Source organism: Hemicordylus capensis, chromosome 13 (genome assembly GCF_027244095.1).
Source record: "Hemicordylus capensis ecotype Gifberg chromosome 13, rHemCap1.1.pri, whole genome shotgun sequence".
NCBI classification, from domain to species: Eukaryota; Metazoa; Chordata; class Lepidosauria; order Squamata; family Cordylidae; genus Hemicordylus; species Hemicordylus capensis.
The window spans coordinates 3005197-3031000 of NC_069669.1; the positions used below are offsets into that span (position 1 = coordinate 3005197).

A 25804-nucleotide genomic window follows, 5' to 3' on the forward strand; every position below is an offset into this window, starting at 1 on the left:
TGGCAGCATCTCCAAGATAGGACTGAGAGAGACTCCTGCCTGCAGACTTGGAGATGCCGCTGCCAGTCTGTGATGACAATACTGAGCTAGATGGACCAAGGGTCTGACTTGGTATAAGGCAGCTCTCTTCCCTCTCCTGCCTTCTGGTCCCGAGACTTGTCCCAAGGTGCTTTGTGCCTCTTTCTGGCTGCCCTTTCTTACTCATACCACATTGCTTGCTCATTTATTGATTGGGTTGATCGGCTCCTTTTTGCAGTTCTGTAAAAATCCTCCTGCCTTTTTTCTCCCCCAGGCGCCTGACGTTTTTGAGTCCGATGTCGTCAGCAACCAGCTGTGGAACTCGGGGATTCTGGAGACCATCCGGATCCGGAAGGAGGGCTTCCCTGTTCGCATCCCCTTCCAACTCTTTATCGATAGGTACAGGCAGCTGGGATTTGAAAATTGAAAGATCGCCCAGTGCCAAAAAAATCACCAAATTCAGTTCCAAGTGAGCCTCCCTGGAGAGGGACAGTTCACACTGCTATGGTGCCACCACTTAAAAGGCCCTTTCTCCAGTTAATGTGAAAGGTTGGTTTCAAATTTGAAAACCAGCCCTCTGAGAGATCATCTAGCTGCTCTCCCAGACAAGAGAGAGAATTTCTCTTAGGAGCAATCCAGAAAGAGGCTTAATGGTTCATGGGGAAGCATGCAGTCAAGAGGGGTAGGCAGTCTACAAGTTCTTTTCTGTGCCTGAGTGATAAGTTGCTCTGACTGAGCTGCTGGTTCCAAGTCAGCAGATTGAGCTAGGCCCACAAATTTTGGCTATAGGTACCATCTCAGGGGACAAATGCTCAGAGTTAATAGGCAGATTAGTTCTCACTAGAGTAACTTGGGTTTTTTAAATCCATCGATCCACCTATCTTAACTGCTTTGAGCCCTTTTGTTAAAAAAGCAGTATATAAGTATTCATAGTGACTGCCGGTTTGAGAATTGCTTCTGGAGAGGTCCTAATCACACTCCCTGCTGGTCATTTTGTCACTTCAGGTACCGCTGCCTTTTGGACATCAGACCAGACATCCTCCCTGACGGGATCAACTGCGTGGGGGTATTAAAGAAATTGTGCCCAGTCACGCCTGACATGTACTGCATTGGAGCCACCAAGGTACAGCAACCATTTTCCTTTGTAACCATGGATATAGGTACCCACGAAGCTGCCAGGAGTGTACACGTTTCATGCTGGAGCATTCTGTCCTCTACCAATGGACCCAGTGGGTTTTCCACTTCTTGGTTGAATGAGCTGCATCTGAGGGGGTGAGGCCATAGTTCAGTGGTAGAGCCTTTGTTTTGCATTCCAAAAGTCCCAGGTTCAATCCACTGCATCTCCAGGTAGGGCTGGGAGAGACTCCTGCCTGAAACCTTGGAGAGCTGCTGCCAGTCAGTGTGGATAATACTTATCTAGACGGACCAAGGGTCTGACTCAATATAAAGCAGCTTCCTATGTTCCTGTGTTTGAGAGGCCCCCTCCATTGGACCAATGACCATTTGGCTCTTTCCCTCCCCAGAGCTGCCTCCCTTCCATTGAGCCATTCTCTAACTTCATTATGGAATAATATGAACTAACTGGGCTGGCGCAGAGCATCTACGTGCTAGTTCTCACTGCCTCTAACCCCCACCGACTGATCCAGCCCCCTGCCATGCAGGATGGTGGCAGAGGCGACGAAAGCTCCTTCCGTGGGTGGGCCCTCCTGCTGCCCAAATGACTGGTCAGGCCATTTACGGCCCATTTCAGGGCTCTCTGTGCACTAGTACTTGTTTGCTCCCCTTGCCCCTCGCCACAGCCCCCTCACCCCAAAGACCTCCCCACCCTCACCTGAGCCCTGCTTCTGCTCCTCCTCACTTCCTCTCCCGCCCCTTCCCTTCTTCATTCTTTCTTTCTTTTTCTGTTTATTTCAGAGGGTCGCCATGGGACAGGATTTTCACCCCCGGAGAAGCCCGCTGATTGGGCTTCCAGTGTCTCTGCCAATTGGTTAAGCACTGTGTGGGTGAGGCTTGCCACATACGACCTAAGTCTTTTATAGAGAGAGAGATGCTTGTTTTCCTCTTCTTTCTTTGTTCCTTTTCCCTTCCCAATCATATATGTTAGATAGGAAGCTTTTATTGTAAATTACACAGTGTGTCGAGTAGTTCAGCAGAAAGACCCTTATATCCATGTTGGGTGAACCAACACACACCAAGGAGGGGTGGGTAGCCAGCTGCTCTTAGGTGGTTTCTGATTCTAGGGTTTCTTTTCCGCTCTCCCTTAGCTCTTCATGAAGGAATGTGTCTACCAGGAACTGGAGAGCAGGCGAGACCGAATAGTTCACATGGCAGTGCTGACCTTGCAGCGCTACACACGAGGCTTCCTGATCAAGAGGCGTTTCTACGCTCTTCGCCACAGGCTCATCCTCATCCAGGCGCGGTCCCGTGGCTACCTTGTCAGGTGCTGAGCTGCAGCACTCGCTCTTTGATAAATAAGAGATGTATGTGGGAGGGAGAATGAATGAATGCTGGTTGTCATCAGTTATCAGTGACCTAGATCTTCACTGTCAGGCTGTGCAAACTTGAGATACCAGTTAGCCGGAAGTACTGCTTAAGTCCTCAGTCAGCGCCAAGCCATTGCTGGAGCAAATTCTTAGCTTGCTCTTCTGAGCTGCCTTGTATCCAGCCTCACACTATAAGCAGCTTGACAGTGAGCTGACCATGGTCCTGATTTCCTGTGAATGGTACTGTGATAGCTCAAGCACAGGGGTCTGGGGGTGCTTCTGGGTCTAAACCTCTCCCTGGTGTCCCAGGTTGATTCGGTGGCCAGAGGTGCTTTCTGTCAGCTTCGGCTGATACACCAGCTGTGTCCATTTCTTGAGATAAATGACCTCAGAACAGTGGTACATCTGCTGGTCACCTCCAGACTTGGCTACTGCAATGCATTCTATGTGGGGCTGCCTTTGTACGTAGTCTGGAAACTGCAGTTGGTACAGAATGCGGCAGCCAGGTTAGTCTCTGGGTCTTCTTGGAGATACCATATTATTCCTGTATTAAAAGAGCTACAATGGTTCCCAGTAAGTTTCCAGGCAAAATACAAGTTGCTGGTTATAACCTATAAAGCCCTAAACAGCTTAGGCTCTGGGTATTTAAGAGAACGTCTTCTTCACCATGAACCCCACTGCCCATTGAGATCAGCTGGAGAGGTTCGTCTGCAGTTGCCACTGGTTCATCTGGTGGCTACCCAGGGATGGGCCTTCTCGGTTGCTGCCCCAAGACTCTGGAATGTGCTCCCTGCTAAATAAGAGCCTCCCCCATCTCTGACAACTTTAGACTTTTAAAAAGACTTAATCCCCCCGCCCCCCAAGCTTTAACTGGATTGTGGTTTTAAGCTGTTTTAAGGTTTCCCTTTTTAATCTGTTTGATGTTGTTATATTGAAGTGTGGCGACCAGGGGGGTGGGGAGGTCTACACATTTGAAAGATAGATAGTTTCAATTTTTCTCCTCTCTCTTTGGTGAAATTTACTGGGCATTCCAGATATCCAAGTAAAAGCCAAAACAAATTCAGGAGAGCAAAATCCTCATTCAGATTTTGAATTGGCTCGTGGCAACCCAGACCTCAGAAATGGAATTCCCTTTTTTCTCTTTGGTTCGGGTCATCCCCAGCCTATCTGGTTTGCCACTCTTCTTGTGTCCTTTGCCTTGGTTTGGAGAAGTTGTTGCTAAGCTTTGGTGCAACCTTTTCCCCACCTCTTACTGTGGGTTTCCCATCCTGTAGGCAAAAGTGTCGGCGACTGAGGGTCAGCCTCGTCAAGTTCAGGTGTCTGGTCCACATCTACGTGAATCGCAAGAGGTACCTCAAGGTGAGTCCTGTGGTGTCTGGCTGCAGGTACGGAGAGAGCCTGGAGAACCTTGGAGAAGCCGCTGCCAGTCTGTGTAGACAATACTGAACTAGATGGACCAAGGGTTGGACTCATTATAAGGCAGCTTCCTATGTTCCTATGCATAGGGGATGGGAGCAAAACCAGCCTGTGCTATCCCACTCCCTGTCTGTGGATGTGGCAAGGTAGTAATAGGGTATTAATCTTAACCCGGATTAGGTTATCTCTGAGTACACATTGTAGTGTGCTAATCTATCCTACAAGGAGGGATGGGGGTGAAAGTTTCTGTGTGCAGGGCCCAAGGGTAGCAAAGTCACACACACTTTCGTGTGTGGGTCTAGGCTGGAGACAGAGGTCAGAATGGGAGCCAGGCTGGAGCAAGGGAGATGGGCTGGCAGGAACTGAAGGGCACGATGACTGAAACAGAAGGCTGGAATGTGGAATAGGAGAACAAAGTAGAAACCTAGTTGCTGGCTCTAAAGGAACTCATGATAGCGAGATGTTGCACCAGCAAAGGTCTGGCTGCAAATGAGGGGTTTATTTAGGAGCCTGGAGCACCACTTCTTCCTGGAGCTCAGTCAGTCCCTGATCTTGTCAAGAAAGCATCTGAGCTGGCATCTCTCTCCTCCTGAGTAGGCCCATTGGGGAAAAGTCCTCAACAGCCAGGCAGGCATTTTTGCCATCAGGGTTGGAGCTTAGCCCTTACTCAGTGACACCTCTGGTCCTGGGGCAATGGAGAAATTTTGGGGGATGGAACAGGGGTCCCACCAGAAGATGCTAGGTTCCAAATTCCAGGTTCCTCCAAAGGGCTTTTGTAGGAAGGATGAGCTATGGTTGTTTAGGGGCAGTGAGTACGGGGAAACTCCCCTAGTGTTGGGAGTCCCAGATGAGGTCTGTTCCTCCTCGTCCTCAGGGTCTGGTGGCTGGGTTCTTGCTCCAAGATAAATGGCAGACATCAGCCATTGTGTTGCATCTTTTGCAGTCAGAGACCAAATGCTTTCTTTCAACTGTACTGACATTTGCACAGTAGGGGCAGCTGGTCAGTCTGATTGTTTTGAATGGGTTAGACTCACAAAGATATCCCAAAAGCAGCCATCCCTGAATGAATAGATCTGAAACCTGCATTACTTGTCTGGCAGGAGAGTCTGAAAACCTGCCATGTCTCTGCCCCACCTGTAGAGAAAGGATCTGGGTGTGGAAACATCACAGGAGTCCAAGAGGAAAGCAGATGAATTACAGTTAATATGGGTAGAGGGTGAGCTGCCTAGAATTGTGGGGCGGGGGGAGACTGTATAAAACATAAAGTGTTTGTACTAGGAGAATACTTTACAACAGTGTTATGTGCAAAGCAGAGATAGGCTCTCACCAAGTGAAGAGAATGTCCCTGACCACAAACTGGAGGTTGCTCAGTCCAGACCCAAACAGGGTGAGGTAGGCAACAATGCAAACCTGTGTAATGGGAGGGGGGGAGGGAAAGTCTGAGGAATAGATTTATGTTGTACTCCCATGTCCACAAATGTGTGGAAGTGTAAGGCAGATACTTCCCTAAACTTTCAGAGACGGCAGAGATCTTCGTGAAAAGCAGTGTTGGGGGAAAAATCGCAGCTGATCGTAGGCAAGAGGAGAGAGACAGACAGACAGCAGAGTTGATGTAATGTTCCCTAGCCGAACGCTGCCACCAGATCAGGAATGGACAGACTGGGAGACACATACACAGAATTCAGACCCCGACCCCCCAGTAAGGGGGCCTGGCCCCACCACAGTGTCTAGCCGGCTCCTCCCAACAGATCCCTGCCATACCTACCACCCTCCCATGCTCTTTGGCAACACCTGTATCCCTTCTCATAACAATAAAGTATCTTTGAATTGGAAATATTTGGTTTAATGCAGGGGTGTGTCCAAAGGTCTGGGAGGGGCGGACGGGGATATGGAAGGGACTTTGGGAACTTGGAGGAAGATGGGATGGGCAGAGGGGTGGAGGTGATGCCATATAAACAGGAAAGGGCTCTGCGGATCCCAAGGTTTGTTGGCCAGAGCAGAATTCCGTGGAAGACCGGGAGAAACTAGATCCAGCCCGAAACCCAATGGGCCAGTGGAGTGGCCCCATTAGGAACAAGGGAGAACCTCAGGACTAAGGACAGGAAGTGACAGAGTGCAATTTCATTGACCTCAGTAGGGTTCCAGAGGAAATTGGGACATGATTCTATTGGCCCAGGCCAAAAGGCTATTGTCCAGATTCCGTTATGTTGGCCCAGCAAACCAGTCCAAAGGGGAGGGACCACAGCTCAGTGAGAGAGCACCTGCTTTGCCTGCAGGAAATCCCTGGCATCTCCAAGTAGGGCTGGGAAAGATCTTTGCCTGAGCTCCAGGAATGCAACTGCCAGTCAACATAGACCAGAGCTGCTCAGTTTCAGCTGTCTTTTAATTATTTATTTATTTTATGTATTTATTTTTACATTTACATTCCGCTCTTCCTCCAAGGAGCCCAGTACATAGTTAAGTTTCTCCTCACAACAACCCTGTGAGGTAGGTTAGGTCTTGCAGGTGTTGGACCACAACTACCATCATCCTTGACTATTGGCCACTGTGGCTGGGGATGATGGGAGCTGTAGTTCCACAACCACTGGAAACCAAATGAAAATGAGCAGACGAGCAAAGGTCACAGGCAGGGATATGTTTGGTTTATGAGAGTGGGGAGCTAAGTGGGGCAGGCCATGTGGGGCACTGAAGGGAAGAATGGAGAGCTTGTGCAAGATCTGGGACTGAAATCCAGTACTTCCAGAGTTCTTAGCCTTGGGTTTTGGGACTGCAACTCCCATCATCCCCAGCCACAATGCCTGAAGACCCTTGGGAGTTGAGGTCCAACAGCAGCTGGGGACCCAAGGTTAAGAACCCCTGTTGGACTGCAGCTCCCATCATTTTTGAGCCATTTTCTGAGCCATTTTTGGAAGGGCAGTATAGGAATTGAATGAATGAATGAATGAATGAATGAATCATCCCTCATCACAATGGTCAAAGGCCCTTGGAAGTTGTGGTCCAACAACATCTGGGGACCCAAGGTCAAGAACTCCTGCAGGACAGAGATTTCTGGATGAGTGTCCTTTGGATAGAGCCACAAGGGAAACGAATGCTTTTGGCAGCCCAGTTCTGACCACAGGCAAGCAGACTGAGGCGTGAGAACCAAAAACCAGAGGGATGAAGTTTATGCAGACAAGACGAGATCACTCGGTGTCAGCAGCCAGTGATGTTCCCACCTTCCCTGCTGGAGCCCAGGACTCCAAGAGGCATTGGGGGCTGCTGTTCAGAGAAGAGCTGCTGGGTGCCAGTTGCTTGGGAAGGGCTAAAGCGTGACTCAGTCAACTCCATAAGCAAACAGAGTAACCGGAGTGTCTGCCAGGCAGGCTGGGTTGGGGCTGGCACATGCCCCTGTGTTGGGCACGCAGGTGGCAGCCTTTGTCCAGCAGCCAGATGGACAGCATGAAGAGCGTTCATTTCCAGATGGATGGGGAAAGAGACACAGTGAGTAGCCCGCAGGGAGGCGGGAAACGTGACTGGTCTCTCTGGTCAGGAGCAAGGACATGGTCTTTCTGCCAGCTGCTCAAACCACAGTCTGAGGCCGCTGCAAGAACCAGAAAGGGAGAATAGCTGGAAAAGCCCCAGCTAACACCAGTTCTGCCTGTACTTGTTATTAAGGGATGTATAGGGGAATAACCCCAGGTGCATGGGAGTTGTAGTCCAACAACATCTGGGGAACCCTGCTTTAATGTATTGCGTTATGGAGGAGGACATCATCTGGTTTTCTGCCTCAGGCACCAAGCTGCCTTGGGCCACTGAGGATGGGGCCATAGCTCAGGGAGAGAGCATCTGCTTTGCATGCAGAAGGTCCCAGGTTCCATCCCTGGCAGCATCTCCAAGTAGGGCTGGGACAGACCTCCGCCTGAAACCTCGACTGCTGCCAATCCGTGTAGACAATACTGAGCTCGGTGGACCAAGGGTCTGACGATATAAGGCAGTTTCCTATGTTCCTATCTCTGGCAAGGGGCAGAAGAATTGATGCTTCTCTGACCGTGGAAATCCACTTTGCTTTCAGAGGAAGGAGGAGGAGCGTCGGAGGGCAGAGGCAGAGAGGAGAAAGGCTGAGCAGGTAATGTGGGAAGAGGCTGCTGTGTCAGGCATGGGTTAAGAGACATTGGTGGGGAGGCCACTGTGCCGCTGGGTTCTGCCCTCCCACATATCTATTATTTATGCTTGAAGTGTGTATTCCACTTCTTTTTTAGAAGGACTGAAGTAGTAGTCAAATGTATTTGACTCGAACCTGGGTGATATGAGTGATTCAAGTTTGAATAGAATCACCCCTTAAGAGGGCAATTCGGTTCAGGTTCAAATTGAATTTTTGAAATTTGATTCAAATCCATTTGAGAGCCGTTTGGCACCTTTTAAAAACCATTCAGGCCCCCAGATTGGTTAAAAAAGGCACCAACACAGAGTTGAGTTGATTCGAATTCAAATTCAAATTCAAATTGAAGTTTCAGACCAGATTCAAATTTGATTTGAATCTGAAACAAATTTTTGGAATTCAATTTGAATTCAAAACAAATCAAGAAAATTCTTTTGTGCACATGAAACATCTAATGACAAGAAAACCAATACATCACCCACATATAAAATGGAATACAAAAACCGTAGTGGGAACTAGTATAACAGTGGCTGAAAGGACACATTTGAAGTAGCCAAATCAATGCCACATAAAAGTTAAAGAAGTCTTTGTTTGATGCTTGTAGCTATAAAAGAGTTGCTCAAATTCTCTTTTCACATCCCTTCTGTCTCCTTGCATTTCTTTTGCCAAAGTTTGTGTTCCTTTCTGTTATCTTCATTTGGGCAGGAGTTTTCCCAGACAAGTGGCTTTATTGTGGCAAGAAGTGTCTGAAGTTAAGCCTTTTTGAGCACTGTGTAGAATCCAAGGGAAAGAGTGGTGGTATGCAAGGACCAGGCATTGGAGTAGAATCGGGAATCTTAATAGTTTAATGAAACAGAGACTCTTTTTCTGCGTCCCACAGGAGCTGAGCCAACGAGAGGTGATGAGAGTTGCAAATCTGGAAATCCCTGCAGAGCTGGTTGGACTCCTCAACACTGTGGCCGGTATGGTGCTGTTTGATCAGCTGGGAACCTCCCCATGGGCGATTCCAGGCCAATAGCAAGCGGGGTGGCTGGCCTTCTGCCCCAAGGGAAACCTGTCCTACCCCGTTAATGGTCGTGTGAACGGACTTGGCCTAGTTCAACATTCAAATATTTATTTATTTATTTATTTATTTATTACATTTCTATACCGCCTCATACAAATGTCTCCAGGTGGTTTACAAATACAGAATACAACAAGAATTAAACACAGTGTTCCATTTAAGTTGTTTACCAGACTCTGGTTCATAGTAACAGGATGTTGGACAAGGTGGATCCTTGGGCTAATCCAGTGGGGCTCTTCCTATGTCCTTACAAGCGGATCTGGTCAAGGCCAGTTTTGGGGGTGGGGGTGGGTGGGAATTCTGCCTTGCAGCTTTGGCCCCCGCTGAGATCTGCTACTTCCGATTCCCTGCAGTCCACAAACAAGTGAATGAAGACTGCGTCGTTCCCGTCCCTCGTCCCAAACTGCAGGCAGACTTCCAGCTTACTCTGCCACTGGACATCAACAACTACCCCATGGCCAAATATGTGCGGGCCCATTTCAAGGTAAGGCTGTGCAGCAGGGAACAATCGTTCTGCAGTCTCCGGGACAGGGAGTCCCCAGTCCTGTATCCTTGGCCATGTTCCCTCTAGCAGGGATTCCCAGATGTTGTTGACTACAATTCCCAGACTCCTTGGCCAATATTTCTAGCTAGGGCTGGGAAAGTCCTCTGTCTGAGCCACTGCCAGTCAGTGATAACAATACTGAGGTCAATGGAAATATGAGTATAACCTTCATGTCATCTCTACTTTTTAAGGGCATCACCTTAAATTCAGAGTTGTCTTCTAGTGGGGTAAATATGGTACTGGTTTTGCCCCTGGAGGCAGTGACTGCCTGGACTATCCATCTCTGCTTGGTTAAAAAGCGGTAGACCTTCTTGGCAAGCAGCGGCAGCTTGAGCACACCATCAACTTGCCCAGGGGATCGTCGTGATGAATCTGGGCCCTTTAGGGTTGCCATATTCTGGTTTTCCATATCTGGATGCCTAATCTGCATATTATGAAAATGGGCTTGAGAATACTCTTTGAGCAGAATAGTGACTGCATGTTTTGCTCCATAACTCTGCTTCTTTTTGAAAAGCTCAGCTTTTGAAAAAGAGAAAAGAAAAGAAAGCTGAAATCCAGGCAAATCTGGGCTAAACCATCTGGGCGAGATGCTTAAAACAGGGGCGTAACTATAATAGGGCAAGGGGAGACAGTTGTCTGGGGGCCCACTGCCTTGCCCCCCCCGAGGCAAGTCACATGACTGACTCCCCCAGCCACGCACCCACCCAGGCTTCCTTTGTTATCACTCTTCAGCCTCATTTAAGATTTCTTTACTTCATGAGCTGAGCTTCAGTGAGGGAGGAGGGCCCATTTTAAAATCTTGTCTCTGGGTCCCCTCCAACCTTGCTATGCCCCTGGCTTAAAATCCGGGTGAATGGCAACTCTACCCTTTGGGGAAGTGCTTTTACCCCTCTACAGAACTGTGCAGCAAAATCCACAAAGTGGTGGGTTAACAGCCCCCCCCCGCCCGTTGTTTTGCAGGAGCCTTTCATGGGGATGCTGACCAAGAGCCTGGCCTCCCCTCTCACGCTGTTGGACGAGGGCTTGGCCCCTGCAGCAGTTAGCCTCTTCAAGCTGGTAGGTGGAGGCCATTTCCCCCCCCCCCCCGCTTTCTGACCACATGATGCAGTCAGTGTTTGTTCCCGCAAGCTGGTTAAACCCTTAAAATGTCTCAGTGATTTCTTTGCTGACATCCAGGGAGTGGGTTCCAGTCAGTTTTCCCTGTAGCACGGATCCTCAGACTTTGTTGACTACAACTCCCATCATCCTCCGCTGCAGTGGCCCTTGGCTGGGGGCGATGGGAGTTGTCGTCAACAACGTCTGGGAACCCCTGTTACCGGGGACACTGGTTCCAATGTACCTTGAAAAAATTAAATTAAGCATATTACAAGTCCCTGGGAACTTTTATTCAAAAGTGGTATATAAATATTTGTAGTAATAGTCACACAACACAAGGTCATTCATACAACCAGAACAGCTGGGACCGGGGAGGGCGGGGGGGGGGGGGCGGAAGGCAGGATCTTACCTGTCTCCCCACACACCCCGATCCTCACCATTCCCGGTCCTGCCACACCACATCCTCCGATATCCCACAGTGCAATGCACGATGTGAGGTCTCAATGAGCAACTGCATTGCAGTGAGGTGAAGTGCATCCTGCAGTGGCATAAAACACGTCACTTCTAGCCCGGGTACAAAATCCAGGCTACCCGATGGAGGATAGGGCAGTTCTAGCATGAGTAGGGCTGGTCGTGAGAACGACCTCTACGTGTTCATCCTGTCCTTCCTCCAAGAAGCTCAGAGGGTCCTCCCCCACCAACATTTTGATGCTGTGAGGTAGGCTGGACTGAGAGAGAGTAACCGGCTCAAAGATCACCCAGGCAGTTTTCCTGGATGGCTCTTGGTGTCTGATGCCTAGGGGAGCTGAGGATTTTGGGGAGGGGCTGTCGCTCCGTGGTGAAGCCCCTGCTTTGCAGGCAGAAACTTGAAAAGACATTCATTTTATATATTCCCTAGAGCATCTGCTTTGCATGCAGAAGGTTCCAAGTTTGCATGCAGAAGGCTCCAACCCTGGCATCTCCAGATGCCCTAGGTTCAGTACCCGATATTTCTAGCTAGGGCTGGGAAAGTCCTCTGTCTGAGCCACTGCCGGTCAGTGATAACAATACTTAGGTCAATGGACGATGGGTCTGACTTGGCATGTGGCAGCTTCCTCTGTGCCCTGGACAGACAGGAAGCTGTTCTGTGAAGATGCCTGGGGTTTTTTGGTCACTTCCTCTGTCGCCGGCAGGTCCTGCGCTTCATGGGCGACCCTCACCTTGAAGGCACCCAGGAGAACCTGTTTGGCAACTACATTGTGCAGAAGGGGCTGTCGACCCCAGGGCTGCGGGACGAGATCTTGGTCCAGATTGCCAACCAAGTCTGGCGGAACACCAACGTCCACAACGAGGAACGTGGCTGGCTCCTCCTGGCCGCCTGCTTCAGCGCCTTCATGCCTTCCCCCAGCCTGTCCAAATACTTGCTGAAGTGAGTGCCCGTGGCAGGAGCAGGGAGGGAAAGAGGAGCCTTCGCCAAGCATCAGCCCACCCGCCTACAAGCCACATCCAAAGTAGCCAATGTCAGCCAGGCTCCAGTGTTCCTTGCAATAGGGGAGCTGTGGACTACAACTCCCATCATCTCCTGCTGCAATGGCCTTTTGCTGGGGGTGGGTGGGAGTTGGAGCCAGCCACATCTGGGGGCCCAAATTATGTGTAAAGGAACAGACCAGTGCTTCTGTTGTAAGCTTTCAGTCGCACATCATTTGTCTTAGAGTTCTGGAATCTTGGGAATTCATGCTAAGTGCCTCTGATACAGTATGCACCCTGGAACAGGGATTCCCAGATGTTGACTACAACTCCCATCATCCCCAGCTGCATCGCCTTTGGCTTGGAAGATGGGAGTTGAAGTCGACAGCTTTTGGGCATGCCTGCTACAGGGAACATCAGCTCCAGTCCAGCGGTGGGTAAACTGGGCACTCCAGCTGTTGCCGAACTCCCTAAATGGCCTCTCCATCCCCAGAACAGCATCCCTCCAGTGGCTGTTGTTGGTGTCCATCTTATGTTTCTTTTTTTGGTTGTGAGCCCCTTGGGGACAGGGAGCCATTTTATGTCTTTATTTATTATCCATGTAAACCGCTTTGGGAACTCTTGTTGAAAAGCAGCATATCAATGTCTGTTGCAGCCGTATCGTTGTTAACGACATTGTTTGTTGTTATCTGAATCCATAACTACAACTCGATGGGAGTTGTAGTTCAACAACAGCTGGAGGGCCAAGTTTGCTCACCTCTGACCTATTATCACCGTCAATGAATGCAGGGAGGGGGAGGGGGATTGCTGTCACTGCTCCAGCTCCCAATCTCTGTGGTGTTCAGCCCCATGGACATAGGCTTTTCCACGTGGGGCTGACGTCAGGGCAGCATTGTTGAGTAGCTGCCCGGCGGGGACCTGTGAAGGGCACACTGCAGACCCCCTGAGACTGCCATCCCTGTGCTTTCGGTGGGGGAGTGACTCTTGGGGAGCCCTCGAGGCCCGCCCCCGTAGCTGCTTCTCCCAGAATCCCTGCTTCCCACCCCCCTGCAGGTTTGTGTCTGACTATGCCTTCGATGGTTACAAGCCCATCTGCCAACACAAGCTCATGCAAGCCATGGCAAATGCCCAGCATGGCACTGAAGCCACCCGGGCCTATCCGCCGACGATGCTGGAGTGGACAACCAGCAGGGACAGAGTCAACATGGCCCTGGATATTTTCTGCTTCAACGGTGAGGGACCAGATTGCTTGGAGGTTAAGTTCACAGTCATACTGCGATTGGCTAAGCATCTGTCAAAGTTTTTGCTTTTTTGCCTCCACAGGAGATCACTTCTCTTGCCCCATCCATTCCTGGACCACAGGAGAAGGCCTAGCTGAGGATGTATTGAAATACAGGTAGAGGAGACTGGGGCAAACACAGGATAAAGGTGACCAACCTTTGGTCAGGTGTTGGACTACAGCTCCCATCAGCTGCAGTTTTGCCCTGGGGATGAAGGGAATTGTAGTCCAACAACAGCTGAAAAGATTGCCCTCTCCTGACAGAGCGGTCAGGCATCAAGTAGGTGTCTGGAGTTGCTTATTTGTATCTTGACCTCCCTGATCCCCACCAATCCACCCCTTCCTGGTCTTTCAGCCAGTACCAAGCATCCACGTGGCTCAGGATTCTTGCTTCTTTCCAGGGGGCTGAAGGATGGATGGCGAGGCTGGTCAGTCACCATGAAGGATGGGGCCCAGTGGGCTGAATTAGCTGGCCACGACTACGTTCTGGACCTGGTTTCGGACCTGGAACTGATCAGAGGCTTCCCCAAGCAGAAGTCCTATTTCATCATTGCCTCTGAAATTCCAGAGAAGAAAATGGGTGGCAGAGCGTAAGTAGCTTGGCAGGGGAAGGAGAGCACAATGGTTAGTTGCCTTTGAGCACCAGATCCAGCTCATGGGGCTTCAGTTGGCCAGGGTTTAATGCCTAACGCTCTTTCTCACCAAGTGTACCCAGATGGAGAAGTGTTACATATGAAAAAAGGAAGCCCTTCTCACTTCTCTGAGTGTTCAGTTGAGGTATTTAGTTGTTGCACACTTTGTAGCGCCATCTGCAGGCCATTTGCTGTCAATTTGTGATGAAAAGAGTGTCTTGCGCAACATCCAAAGACCTCATCTGAACACTCAGAGTACCAAAAGAACTTCCTTTTTTCAAATGGAGTATTTCTCCATCTGGAAACACCCTCCATGTTTGGCAACTGTCTGTTTCTCTCCTCTTCCTGTTTCTCCTTAGAGTATTCAGACATGGCTTGGACTCAGATGAGGAGGTCCCTCCCCCGCCATCTATGAGAGCCCCCACAGTGGCACCCACTAACCTTCCTGACTCAGAGGGATATTATAGCCATGGTAATCCTTGAACTTGTTTCTCATTTTTAGCTTAGCAAGTTGTGGGGGGAGCCAAAATTCCCCCTTCTTTCCAGTGATGAAAGGGGTAGGAGCCCTCCTCTTTTAACTGATCACCCTTATAACATCATGGTTTGCACCTAGGGAGTCTGTGAGGACTATCATAAAGCCATATATGTGTGACTATCCAAGGCTCTCTGTCTGGGGCCATCGTTAAAAACAATCCAGAAATTTCAACCAGTCCAAAATGTGGTTGCTAGACTCTTATCAATAGAACCCAAACTGCGACATTGGAATTCTGATAATAGTCCATCTTCACTGGTTGCCTGTTTGTTCCAGGTTGAGTTTAAATGTCTGGCTGCAGCCTTTAAAGCCCTAAATGGCTTTAGATCAGGTTACCTTGAGAGCTGCCTGCTCCCCCACAAGCCTGGCACAAGATCAGCATCTGAGGTCCTGCAGGTGCTATTCCATCTTTGCATGACATCAGAAAAGCAAGCAGATGAGACAAGGCCTTCTGCCTACAGAAATCCACCTGGCCTTTTCTCTTAGGGCTATGATGAACTCTGACTGAAGCTATTCCTGGAATTCTTTTCCCAATATTATACCCAATAATAAGATTTCCTAATATGATTGGATTCTCAAGATTGATTCTCAAGAAATGAGTTGTTTGCATCTGTCTTCACGGCAGAGGATACTGAGCTTATACCTGTTCCTCAACCAGGCTTTTCAGAAACAGAGGCTAAAGAACTGAATTCTTTAGAAGTGACAAGAGATGATGTTCTAAACGGTCTGAAAAAAATTAAAAACTAGAAAATCACCAGGGCCAGATGGCATCCATCCAAGAGTCATAAAAAAACTCAAATGAGCCACCCTGAGCCATTTTGGAAGGGTGATATAGAAATTTAATTAATTAATTAATTAAATGTGAAATTGCCGACCTCCTTGCAAAAATATATAACTTATCCCTACAATCAGGCTCTGTACTGGAGGACTGGAAAGTAGCAAATGTAACACTGATTTTCAAAAAGGGATCCAGGGGTGATCCAGGAAATTACAGGCTGGTTAGCTTAACATCTGTTCCAGGCAAACTGATGAAAAGCATTCTCATGGATAAAATTGTTAAGCAAATAGAAGAAAAGGCCCTGCTGGGGGAGAACCAGCATGGCTTCTGCAAAGATAAATCTTGCTTCACAAACTTTTTGGAGTTCTTTGAGAGTGTAAACAAGTGTGTGGATAAAGGTGATCCAGTTGACATAGTATACCTGGACTTACAGATTCAAATCTATTCAATTTGGAACCATTGAACAGAGTAGAGATCTGTTCAAATCTATTCAAATTTGGGTGAACGAATCAAATTCACTCAAATCCAAATTTGGGCAAATTTGAATTGATTCGAACAAATCTCCACTCTGTTTAATGGTTCCAGATCAAATTGAATCATTCAAATTTTGTGCACCTCAATTCTGTTGCTGCAGTTTCACTACCATTTTCAGTATTTTGTGGAGTTTGTGCAATGCTTGTGTTCCTTGTTCCTTTCGTTTTATCATCTGCTGAGTATTTGTAAACAGAAAGTTTATTATTTAAAATATTTATATTCAGTCAACCAAAAAAAGTTCTCAAAGCAGTTTACATAGTAAAAGTAAACATAGTAAAAGGCATGAGAAAAAATGGCTCTCTGTCCCCAAAGGGCTCACAATCTAAAAAGAAACATAAGTTGAACACCACCACCAGCCACTGGAGTGATGCAGTGCTGCGGCTGGACAGGGCCAGTTGCTTTCCCCTTGCTTAATACAAGAGAATCACCACTTTCAAAGATGCCTCTTTGCTCAGTTAGCAGGGAATGAATAATTATTACAGGACCTGCTTTTGGCTTATTCTCTTTTCTCCACCATTCTGAACCTGGAAGTAGATTCGGATACCTTCAGTGAGCCCCGAAGCCAGAAGGGTTTGGATCACTACCTGGACAGCCTCTTTGACCCTGTCCTCTCCTATGGGAATGGGGTAAGAAAAGTTCCTCCTCTTCCCAGAACCGAAATGGGATGGGGGGTCATATTATAATGCTGAGACCCTTGTTTTTTGCAAGAAGTGTATATATCAGGGGTTCACGGTTCCCCAAATGTTGTCAGACTACAGCTTCCAACAACCTTTGGCTATTGTGGCACAACTCTCCTCATCCTCCAGCCATTGTGAGTGGCGAAGATGGGAGTTGTAATTCAACATCATCTGGGGGCCCAAGCTTGAGAACTCCTGGCTTCCATTAAGGGCCAACTAGTTCTTACAATGTTGAGAAAGGCTTCTAAATTGCCCGGCATGCTTCTGATTTTGTTCTGTCCTGGTCTAGGATTTGGAGAAACCGGCAGCTGTCTCCTACAGGATGAAAGGGGGAGGCCGGGTTGGAGGAGCTGACGGTGACAGTGCAGGCTCTGATGTACCTCAGTTCTCCGGTGAGTGTAGGCCTCACTTGTCAGGGCCATGCCCAAAGGCAAGCCACTTCTGCGATGATTCTGCCTCTCGTTCTCTAGGAAAGAAACCAAATGGCTGCTTCTTTTTGCAGTAAAGCACTTACCTCTGAGTTTATTTTCTTAAACTTGGCAGAATCTATGGGGTTGGTTTTTTTTAGCTTTTCCAACCTTCCAAAACGAAGGTTGTCTTGTTGTCCATTTGTCTGTTCAAATTGGTCTATTTCCAAAGTGGGGATACTTCTCTGGGCAACATAGGATTTCCTCCCCTGCTGTCTCTAGAGTTAAGCTGCAATTCTTGGCAACAGTTAACACAGAAATGAAGCGAAATAATTTGGCATTTAGATGTGCAAGAGAAAGATACTTCTTACCTGGCAGCCTTGCTAGTGGTAAGAAGCACAACTGCTTTGCCGTGATTATCTCCAGAGGTGCAGCTAAGTAATTTTGGACCCTGGAGCTAGGTGATTTTGCCCCCCTCTTAATCTTATGTGGGAGGTGGGGCTGCAAAATAAGCACCCTTTGTGTATACAGCAGAACCTCGTATGTGGATTCTATATCTGCGGTTTCACATATTCACAGGTGTCTAATTGACACCTGGTTTCATTATTTTGGAACATTTGGGGGTCATTGCTGGACTCCTGGAGACACGCGGAGCATGGTAAGGCACTTTATTTAGCCAGTTTTTGTGGGGGGAGTTGTGTGTGTTTTGTGGTGTGCATTTTTTAGTCTGGAAATGTAAACCCCGCATTCCCATAGACTCAATGACTCATTATCCATGGTAATATCCAGAACAGATTGAGGTCCACCTGTATATACATTTCATCACAAACCCACCAGTCTGGGCCAGAGTGCATTTGGGCAGGATACACAACCCCCAATGGATCCATATTTCTTCATTGTTTCTCCCCACTCCTGCCTCATCCCCTAAAGGGAATATCTTACAGTGCTTACATATGGTCTCCCATGCAAATGCAAACCAAGCCAGACCTTGCTTAGCAAAAGGGACAATTCATGTTTGCTACCACAGGACCATCTCTCCTGGGTGCTTTCCAGATTACACGCTGCAGTGAAATGCTTTGGCTTGGCAGGATCCTTTTGAAAATGTAAATAGCTTGCTCAACCCTCCTGCAACCAGAAAACACAGCTATTTATTTGTGACACACATGCAATATTGTAGGACTAAAATGCAAGGATAAAATCCAAATGAAAGCATCAGAAACATAAACGGCACCTTGCTGAAGATGTCGAAACACAGCAGTACGGAAGCACACTTAATGGACAGTAGTGACACTGTTGTAGTGTGTAATCTGGAAAGCACCCTGTATACGGTACTATACACTATCATTCTCCTAAACACATATTGAAACAGAATACAGAGAATACAAACAATATTTAACATGTCTCTTTTTCCCACTTGGCACCCTGTACACATGTTAATATACCAAGAGAGACACATTAGAAGAAATATACATAAATATATTTCAGTTAGGATGGAGAACTTGTGGTTCCCCCCCCCTCAATACATGGGATTCTGGATCTCTTCCTCATGGGTTCTAATCAGGCCATTGCTGATTGCTGGGGGCAGAAATGTGTGGGGCAGACAAACTGTGAGGCGGGGAGATGAGACTGAAAGATCAACCCAAGCTCAGCAGCTAATGGGATGCTGCAATGCTACAGCTTTATACGGCTTTACTGCTGAGCAATGGTTGCTGCCTGAGTGACTCTTGAATGTGCTTTTTTATTGCCCTTCTGCAGGGAAGACGGAGGCTCCTTCGTTGGTGCAGCGAGCTCCATTCCAGCAGCAGAGCTCGCTTCTGGTCAGTGAGGGCAGGAGTTCTCTATGGGGAGGGGGCCAGCATTGGTGGGGTGGGGGTGAGCAAAGACGGGTTAACACAAGTGAAGATTCAGGCCGGGTTGAATCTTTCCAGCATCTGTATGTTGTGTGCAGGAGGTGCATTGATCAGAGCATGCTACAATGTCAGCTCTGCTCCTCATGACATTCAATCGCCCATAAACAATATTCACAGGGGATGCAAAAGAACAGCCTTGCTGGGTCACAAAAGATAAGTTGGCAACCCTAACTTGGGCCCTCTCTTTCTGGAGCAGGCTCAGCGCATGTCGCAACAGGTCGCTGCTCTCTGGCGGCAGCATCAGGCGGCCGTTGACGCATTCTCCGCCAATGCGCCTCCAGCCTCCAGCCCCACCGCTTCTCGCCACAGAAGCCCCACCAGGACCCAGACAACGGGCAGCCCCGGCCCCAGGCCTCATCCAGCCGTCCTCCTCCAGGTGAGTCACTTACACATCGCAGTGCTGACAGGGGTGGTGTTGGAGAAATGCTCTCCTTCAAGGGTTGGTTTACAGGCAGGGGCCACACGGTTCCATCAGATTCAAAGCTTCATTGGTCACAGCATGCTGGGCAGTCAACCTTAATGGTGAGAGCCCCAAGTATGAGCGGATACAGAGTATATAAACCAAAGCCTTATCATTTATGCAAATAATAGGATCCAAAAATGCACCAAGACATTGCCCATCTCAGGAACGTATCAAGGTTGGAGTGGGCCCAGAGACAAGATTTTATAATGGGGCCTCCCCTCACTGAAGCTCAGCTCATGAAGTAAAGAAATCTTAAATGAGGCTGAATAGTGGTAACAAAAGCATAGTAAAATCTATCTATCTGTCTATCTGTCTGTCTGTCTATCTATCACCTGTGTGCCACAATGTGCCTTTGCAAACTTGCAGTAGGAACACAGAAACATAAGAAGCTGCCATATACTGAGTCAGACCCTTGGTCCATCTTGTTCAGTATTCTCTTCACAGACTGGCAGCAGCTTCTCCCAGGTTGCAAGCACGAGTCTCTCTCTGCCTTATCTTGGAGATGCTGCCAGGGAGGGAACTTTGCCCTTGCTGAGAAGGATGCATTTGTGGGGGTGGAGCGGGGGGATGTTAGGAGTTCAGCCTGTGGAACTCTATCCGTTTGACCCTAAGGCAGACCTGTACAATTTACAACCCACCAAGCCAGATGGGGTGTCGTCGTCCCTGCTTGGCAGCCCACCAGGTGCCTTATGTTCTGCTCTTCTGTTTGCTGCCCGCCTGGGTTGTCAAGCACCCCAAAGGCTGCCCCAACAGCTCTGGCGCGTCTCAGGGTGTGGAGGCCTGTGTTACACCCCGTTCCCTGAGCCCTCGCAGGTTGGGAAGCTGCTTCTCTCGCCTTTTCTGGGATACCGTCTGCCTTTCCTGCAAGCTTTGTGCCCTCCTCGAAGTGACCTGAACCTGCCCGACACTGGATATCCCCTTGCAGGAGGCGGCTTGTATTCATTTCACTCCTCTCGGATGCTGGCGTGCACCACTGCCCCCTTTTCTAGCTGCGTGGCCTGTTGGAAGGGCAGGCAGGCAAAGATGCAGTTCTGCGGGACATCGGTGACCCAGGTTTGGGGGAGCTGCAAGTGGGGGCAGGTGGCATAGGATAAGGTTGCTGGTTCATTCAGACTCCCATGGAATTATTTGGGGTGGGGTGGGGGGTAGAGAGAAGGCTGGGGAGATGGGCTCATGAATGGCCCCAGGTTGGATTAACTCCCCTGCCATCTGAGCAAAGAGACACTTTTTAAAAGAGGCGATTCTCTTCATTGAGCAGGGGGAGAGCAAATGGCCCTGTCCAACCCCAGCACAGCATCCCTCCAGTGGCTGTTGCTGGGGGTTTATCTTGGGTTTCTTTTTAAGATTGTGAGCCCTTTGGGGACAGGGAGCCATTTTCTTTATTTATATTTCTCTATGTAAACCACTCTGGGAACTTTGGTTAAAAAAGCGGTATATAAATATTTGCTGTATTTGTATTAAAGCAGGGGTTCCCAAAGTGGGTCTCCTGCATGTGATGTCACACATGGGGCATGGCTGGCACGCCCCATTTGCCACCAGGGAGAGGGGCAAACACCAGCCCATCCTCCTCTGGCTATGCACCTGGCTACAACTCCCATCATCCTTCAGCAATCGCAACCAGGAATTATGGGAATTTTAGTATAGCCACATCTGGCTACGCAAGCTTGGGAAACCCAGAATTAGGTGGTTCTAGAATTGGGTTCCCGATTGGAATCGAGAGTCCGAATCGCAGCTCCTAGAATTCTAAGATCGGATTTGGGGAAGTTTGCGATTGATCACGGTATTTCATTTCATTCTCATGACAGAGAGAAGCTGAGAAAGGAACTGTGGATGGAGCTGGAGCATCTCCAGACCTGGGGCAAGACAGGTCCAGTGTTCAGAAAACTGGTAAGGGGCAAGAGAAGGAACAGATGCTCGCGATGTCGGTTGCTTCCTCTGTGTTGTAAATCCTTTGCTTCTCTGGCCAAGCTCCCCACTCCAGCTGAAGTTGGACTGGCTGGTCGTTCAGTTATGAATGAGAAAGCATGGGGGCAGGAGCAGGGTTGAGGGGAGAAGAAAACACTTTATCCGGTCCCTGATGCCCCAGCACGGGCTACAAGCCCATTTTCATGAGGGCAAAGCGGAGGCTCGTTTTTGATGATATTTATGCAAACTTGTTTCCTTATATCTCCATGCGTATCTTGTGAGATCTGCAAAGAGAAGAAATGTTAGAAAAGAACGAGCGATGTTCAGATGATGTCCTGGCCCTAGGAGAGTGAGCTCTTGGTCCAAGGACAGAAAGGTCGCTCACATGGCCAATTCCATGGGGACTGGGGGGAAGGCAGCAGCCCAGTGTGGGATCAGGAGGAGGAAGTCCTCCTCGGGTGTAGGGTTACCAACAGTCCCTCATTAGCAGGGACATCACTTATTTCAGTCCAAAATTGCCTGTCCCTTATGGGGTGCAACCCTACACCCTAACCCTTCTGCTCTTCCCAGAGCGGCTCCATCCCCTAAGGGGAATATCTTACAGTTTTTGCACATCAAGTCTCCCATTCATATGCAACCAGGGCAGACCATGCTTAGCTAAGGGGACAAGTCATGCTTGCTACCACAAGACCAGCGCTCCTCCTAGAATGACTTGGAGAATGACTTGGAGAACTCATTCTGGCTTTTTCAAGATAGGGCTGAGAGAGATTCCTGCCTGCAACCTTGGAGAAGCCGCTGCCAGTCTGTGAAGACAATACTGAGCTAGATGGACCAATGGTCTGACTCAGTATATGGCAGCTTCCTATGTTCCTATGAGCCAGCAAGGTGTGGCAGCTTTTCTTGGTGCATTATTTAATTATGGTGCATTATATAATAATTTAATTACTGAGCTGCAAACTTGAAATTGTTTTCCATCACAAGAGTCCACCCAGCATTGTGAGAATTCACCTTCTGGGCTGTCAGCGGTCATGGTCTCAGGAGAACAATTCAGAGTCCAATCTTGGTGTGGACTAGCTTCTGTTACCTGGCTCCTTTTTCTCTGCCTCCTCACCCAGATCCTGCCTCTAGGCTGCGCGCTGGGGAGCTCGTGAGGCATTCCAAGCTGAACTCGGAACACATCCCCGAGCCTACGCAGAACATCCGCAACATTATCAAACAATACGAACAACCTACTTGGGTCCCAGAGCTCATCAGGTAAGACAATGTCCCCCAGAGGCCTCTGTTCTTCCCGTCCTGGAATGGTTGCATTAGTGCTAATATAGAGCCGTAGAATAATCTGTTGTTGGTAGAACTGCTCCCGAGTGCTTGACCAGGACAGCCCAACTTTACTTTGGGCTTGGCATGGGGAAGTTAGCTTGACTATGGGGGAGCAGTCTATCCCAGTATTAATCTGAGCAGAGTTTTGGTCTGGAAATAACGAGGAAATGTAGATGCAGTGCAACAGATTTATTTAAGGATAAAATCAGGGTTCCGGAAAATAAAAATTGGTTAGGTGGGCAATAAATCTTAACTACCGGTAATAGTATCAACAAGAATCTCATAAAGAGAAATTTATTTTTATTTTTGACATTTATATCCCGCTCTTTCTCCAAGGAGCCCAGAACAGTGTACGTGGTTATGTTTATTTTCACAATGACCCTGTATGGTAGGTTAGGCTGAGAGAGATAAGTGAATGGGGATTGGAACTCAGGTCTCCCTGTTCCTAGTCAAACACTCTAACCACTGCACCACACTGGCTCAGTGTGAATTTTAGCTTAATTTTAGCTCAAGGTCCAAGTTGTAAATCAATCAGCTGAAGGCAGGTCACTTCGCAGGGGGAAGGCAGCAGAAAGGCAGGGAGGAAAAAAGGTGAGTGGCACAGAGTTGCTACTCAAGGGTTCCAGTAGAGATTCCAATGAGATTCTGATTCCGAAGCCATGTGGCTGGGCCCAGGAGTATTTGTATTCAAAAACATATCCTAAGGCAATGCAGAAATCACGCTCCCTCCCTCGCCAGAGGGGCTGGCACTGAACAGTGAAGTCCAGTTCACATGAACGGATCAGCTTGAACAAAAGGCTGAACAAAAGGCTCGCATGGCTTGCTTGGGCAAGAGTGAGTGGAAGCTCGGAATGGGTCCCTTCAAAGCTTTTTCTGGGCAGGAGATGACTCTCCCAGTGCAAAGATGATTTTCTTGAGCTTTGATGCGTTTTCCTCCTTCTAGTCTTGGCCAGCCCATTAGCTGTTAACTGTGGAGTAGTGAGTTGCTTTGCTCATCTGAGTTCCTGCAGAGAGGATTAGATCATAAGAACACAAGAGCAGCCCAGCTGGATCAGGCCCAAGAAGGCCCACCTAGTCCAGCATCCTGTTTCCCACAGTGGCCCACCAGATGCCTCTGAGAAGCCCACAGGCAAGAAGTGAGGGCTTGCCCTCTCTCCACCTGGAGCTCTACTGCACTGAGCAAGAGATGTCCTGTAGAAGTTACTTCCCGCTCAACTTGCTGCTGCGGGTTCACTGGGCTGTTTCTTGGGGTCACTTTTTGTACTCGGAGGTCCTAGATGCCTCTTTGTCTTTGCAGAAGGGAAGGTGGGAAAGTCTTCATGAAGAAAATAGATCCCCACGAAGAAGCCTTGAGGATCTTGAGAGGACAGATGGCTGCAGTGCCAGCGCCTGCACAGCTCACTCCGGTATAGCTGTGTGGATCTGAACGCACGGGGCCGGGGCAGGCGGGAGAACTCCGGAGTTGAGGTTGTGTGTGTGAGCCAGGGCGGTTCACAATCAAAGCTCTTTGCATTTCCATGTCCCTACTTGTTGTCGGGATGCCACCGGACCTGGCTGCCTGCATTTCTTTATTTTTATTTATTTAGCAAATTTATTGTCCGCCTGACTTCCTTAGGCTCAAGGCAGTGTACACAGGAAGCTGCCATATACTGAGTCAGACCATTGGTCTATCGAGCTCAGTATTGTCTTCACAGACTGGCAGCAGCTTCTCCAAGGTTGCAGGCAGGGACCTCTCTCAGCCCTCTCTTGGAGATGCTGCCAGGGAGGGAACTGGGAACCTTCTGATGCTCTCCCCAGAGCGGCTTCATCCCCTGAGGGGAATATCTTGCAGTGCTCACACTTCTAGTCTCCCATTCATATGCAACCAGGGCAGACCCTGCTTAGCTAAGGGGACAAGTCATGCTTGCTTCCACAAGACCGGCTCTCCTCTCCTCCGTACAAATCTAGCCACCAACCAAAAAATGCAAACCGAGAAGGAACAAGCATGTGTTTTGCAAAGATGTGTAAGGTAGAGGTCAGAGGTTCACAAAGTCATCATTGTGGCAGGGGATGATAAGTGTTGTAGTCCAACAACATCTGGGGACCCTACTTTGAGAACCCTTGCCATAGGTGCACCCATGGGCCCCTCGGATTGGCAGAGGCCACTTGCGAAGATGCTCAGTAGTAAACCCAAGTTGCTCATCCACTGCTAACTGAGAAAAGAGGCACCTTTTAAAAGTGGCGATTCTCTTTATTTAGCAGCAGGAGAGCAACTGGCCCTCTCCGTCCCCAGCACAGAATCCCTCCAGGGGCTGTTGATGCTGGTGTCTGTCTTCTGTTTCTTTTTTAGATTGTGAGCCCTTTGGGACAAGGAGCCATTTTATTTATTTGTTTATATCTCTGCAAACCACTTTGGGAACTTTTGTTGAAAAGCGGTATATAAATATCTGTTGTATTCGTATGTCTGAAATGGCCCATGTTTGATCTCAGACCGTCAGGGAAACAGTGGCCAAGGAGACGGTAGCCATGGTGAAGCCTGTGACCAGTGCCAACGTTTCGATGGTTGTGCCACCTGTGCCACCCACCTTTCGCCTGCTGCCCACCATCACCAGATCTTTTCCAGATGCCTTTCCAGGTAAAGAATCCTATCCTATCATGGTTTTTCTGCTGGATTCCACCACCCAGTGAACTGACTCTTCACCTGAAATCGGGTCTCTTTGCATAGCAGAATGAGGTGGCGGAATCCTATAAAGCAGTAGAGTGGATGCCATCTGGGGTGCCATTTTTCCATGGTTTCTCACATAAAAATCCTCTCTGCAAGTAACACATCAGGAATAAAGATGTTAATTTCCATATTTTGTGCTGTACACATGATTGCTGCTTATTTCAAATTCTGATCCATTGACCACTGTTGTTGTTGTTGTTGTTGTTGTTGTTTACACAGTCAGACAGGTGTTATTGACTGGTTTGTTTTATCCAGACATCGAGTCCTTCCCAAGGACCTGGGGTGGCTGAATTTTATTGTCAATGTTGTTGCTGTTATTGTGCTAGATATCGTCGCAGAATATAGGCTGTTCCCAGTAGAATTGCTTTTTGTAATTGGCTTGATGCAAAAGGTCCCAAGTTCCCCCCCGCCCCCGGCAGCATCTCCAAGATAGGGCTGAGGGAGATTCGTGCCTGCAACCTTG

The 25804-nt window shown here is 48.6% G+C and overlaps 1 protein-coding gene across 13 annotated transcripts in view; it reads left to right on the forward strand.

Moving 5' to 3' along the window:
- Nucleotides 1-25804, forward strand: part of MYO15A (myosin XVA) — a 92397-nt gene that overhangs the window by 32232 nt on the left and 34361 nt on the right. For 12 of the 13 annotated variants that reach the window (XR_008312008.1, XR_008312009.1, XM_053276480.1 and 9 more), the window contains exons 20-40: nucleotides 293-417; nucleotides 1024-1141; nucleotides 2283-2458; nucleotides 3776-3860; nucleotides 7969-8022; nucleotides 8936-9017; nucleotides 9472-9602; nucleotides 10623-10718; nucleotides 11930-12165; nucleotides 13257-13435; nucleotides 13527-13599; nucleotides 13884-14072; nucleotides 14474-14586; nucleotides 16490-16584; nucleotides 16925-17027; nucleotides 18798-18859; nucleotides 19149-19328; nucleotides 21221-21302; nucleotides 22436-22574; nucleotides 23935-24043; nucleotides 25107-25251. Coding sequence is in view for 11 of the 13 variants with exons in the window: in XM_053276480.1 (XP_053132455.1) it covers nucleotides 293-417; nucleotides 1024-1141; nucleotides 2283-2458; nucleotides 3776-3860; nucleotides 7969-8022; nucleotides 8936-9017; nucleotides 9472-9602; nucleotides 10623-10718; nucleotides 11930-12165; nucleotides 13257-13435; nucleotides 13527-13599; nucleotides 13884-14072; nucleotides 14474-14586; nucleotides 16490-16584; nucleotides 16925-17027; nucleotides 18798-18859; nucleotides 19149-19328; nucleotides 21221-21302; nucleotides 22436-22574; nucleotides 23935-24043; nucleotides 25107-25251 (2572 nt within the window). In the remaining 2 variants the exon portion in view is untranslated. The remainder of the gene's footprint in view (nucleotides 1-292; nucleotides 418-1023; nucleotides 1142-2282; nucleotides 2459-3775; nucleotides 3861-7968; nucleotides 8023-8935; nucleotides 9018-9471; nucleotides 9603-10622; nucleotides 10719-11929; nucleotides 12166-13256; nucleotides 13436-13526; nucleotides 13600-13883; nucleotides 14073-14473; nucleotides 14587-16489; nucleotides 16585-16924; nucleotides 17028-18797; nucleotides 18860-19148; nucleotides 19329-21220; nucleotides 21303-22435; nucleotides 22575-23934; nucleotides 24044-25106; nucleotides 25252-25804) is intronic. The other variant, XM_053276476.1, reaches the window with a different exon arrangement.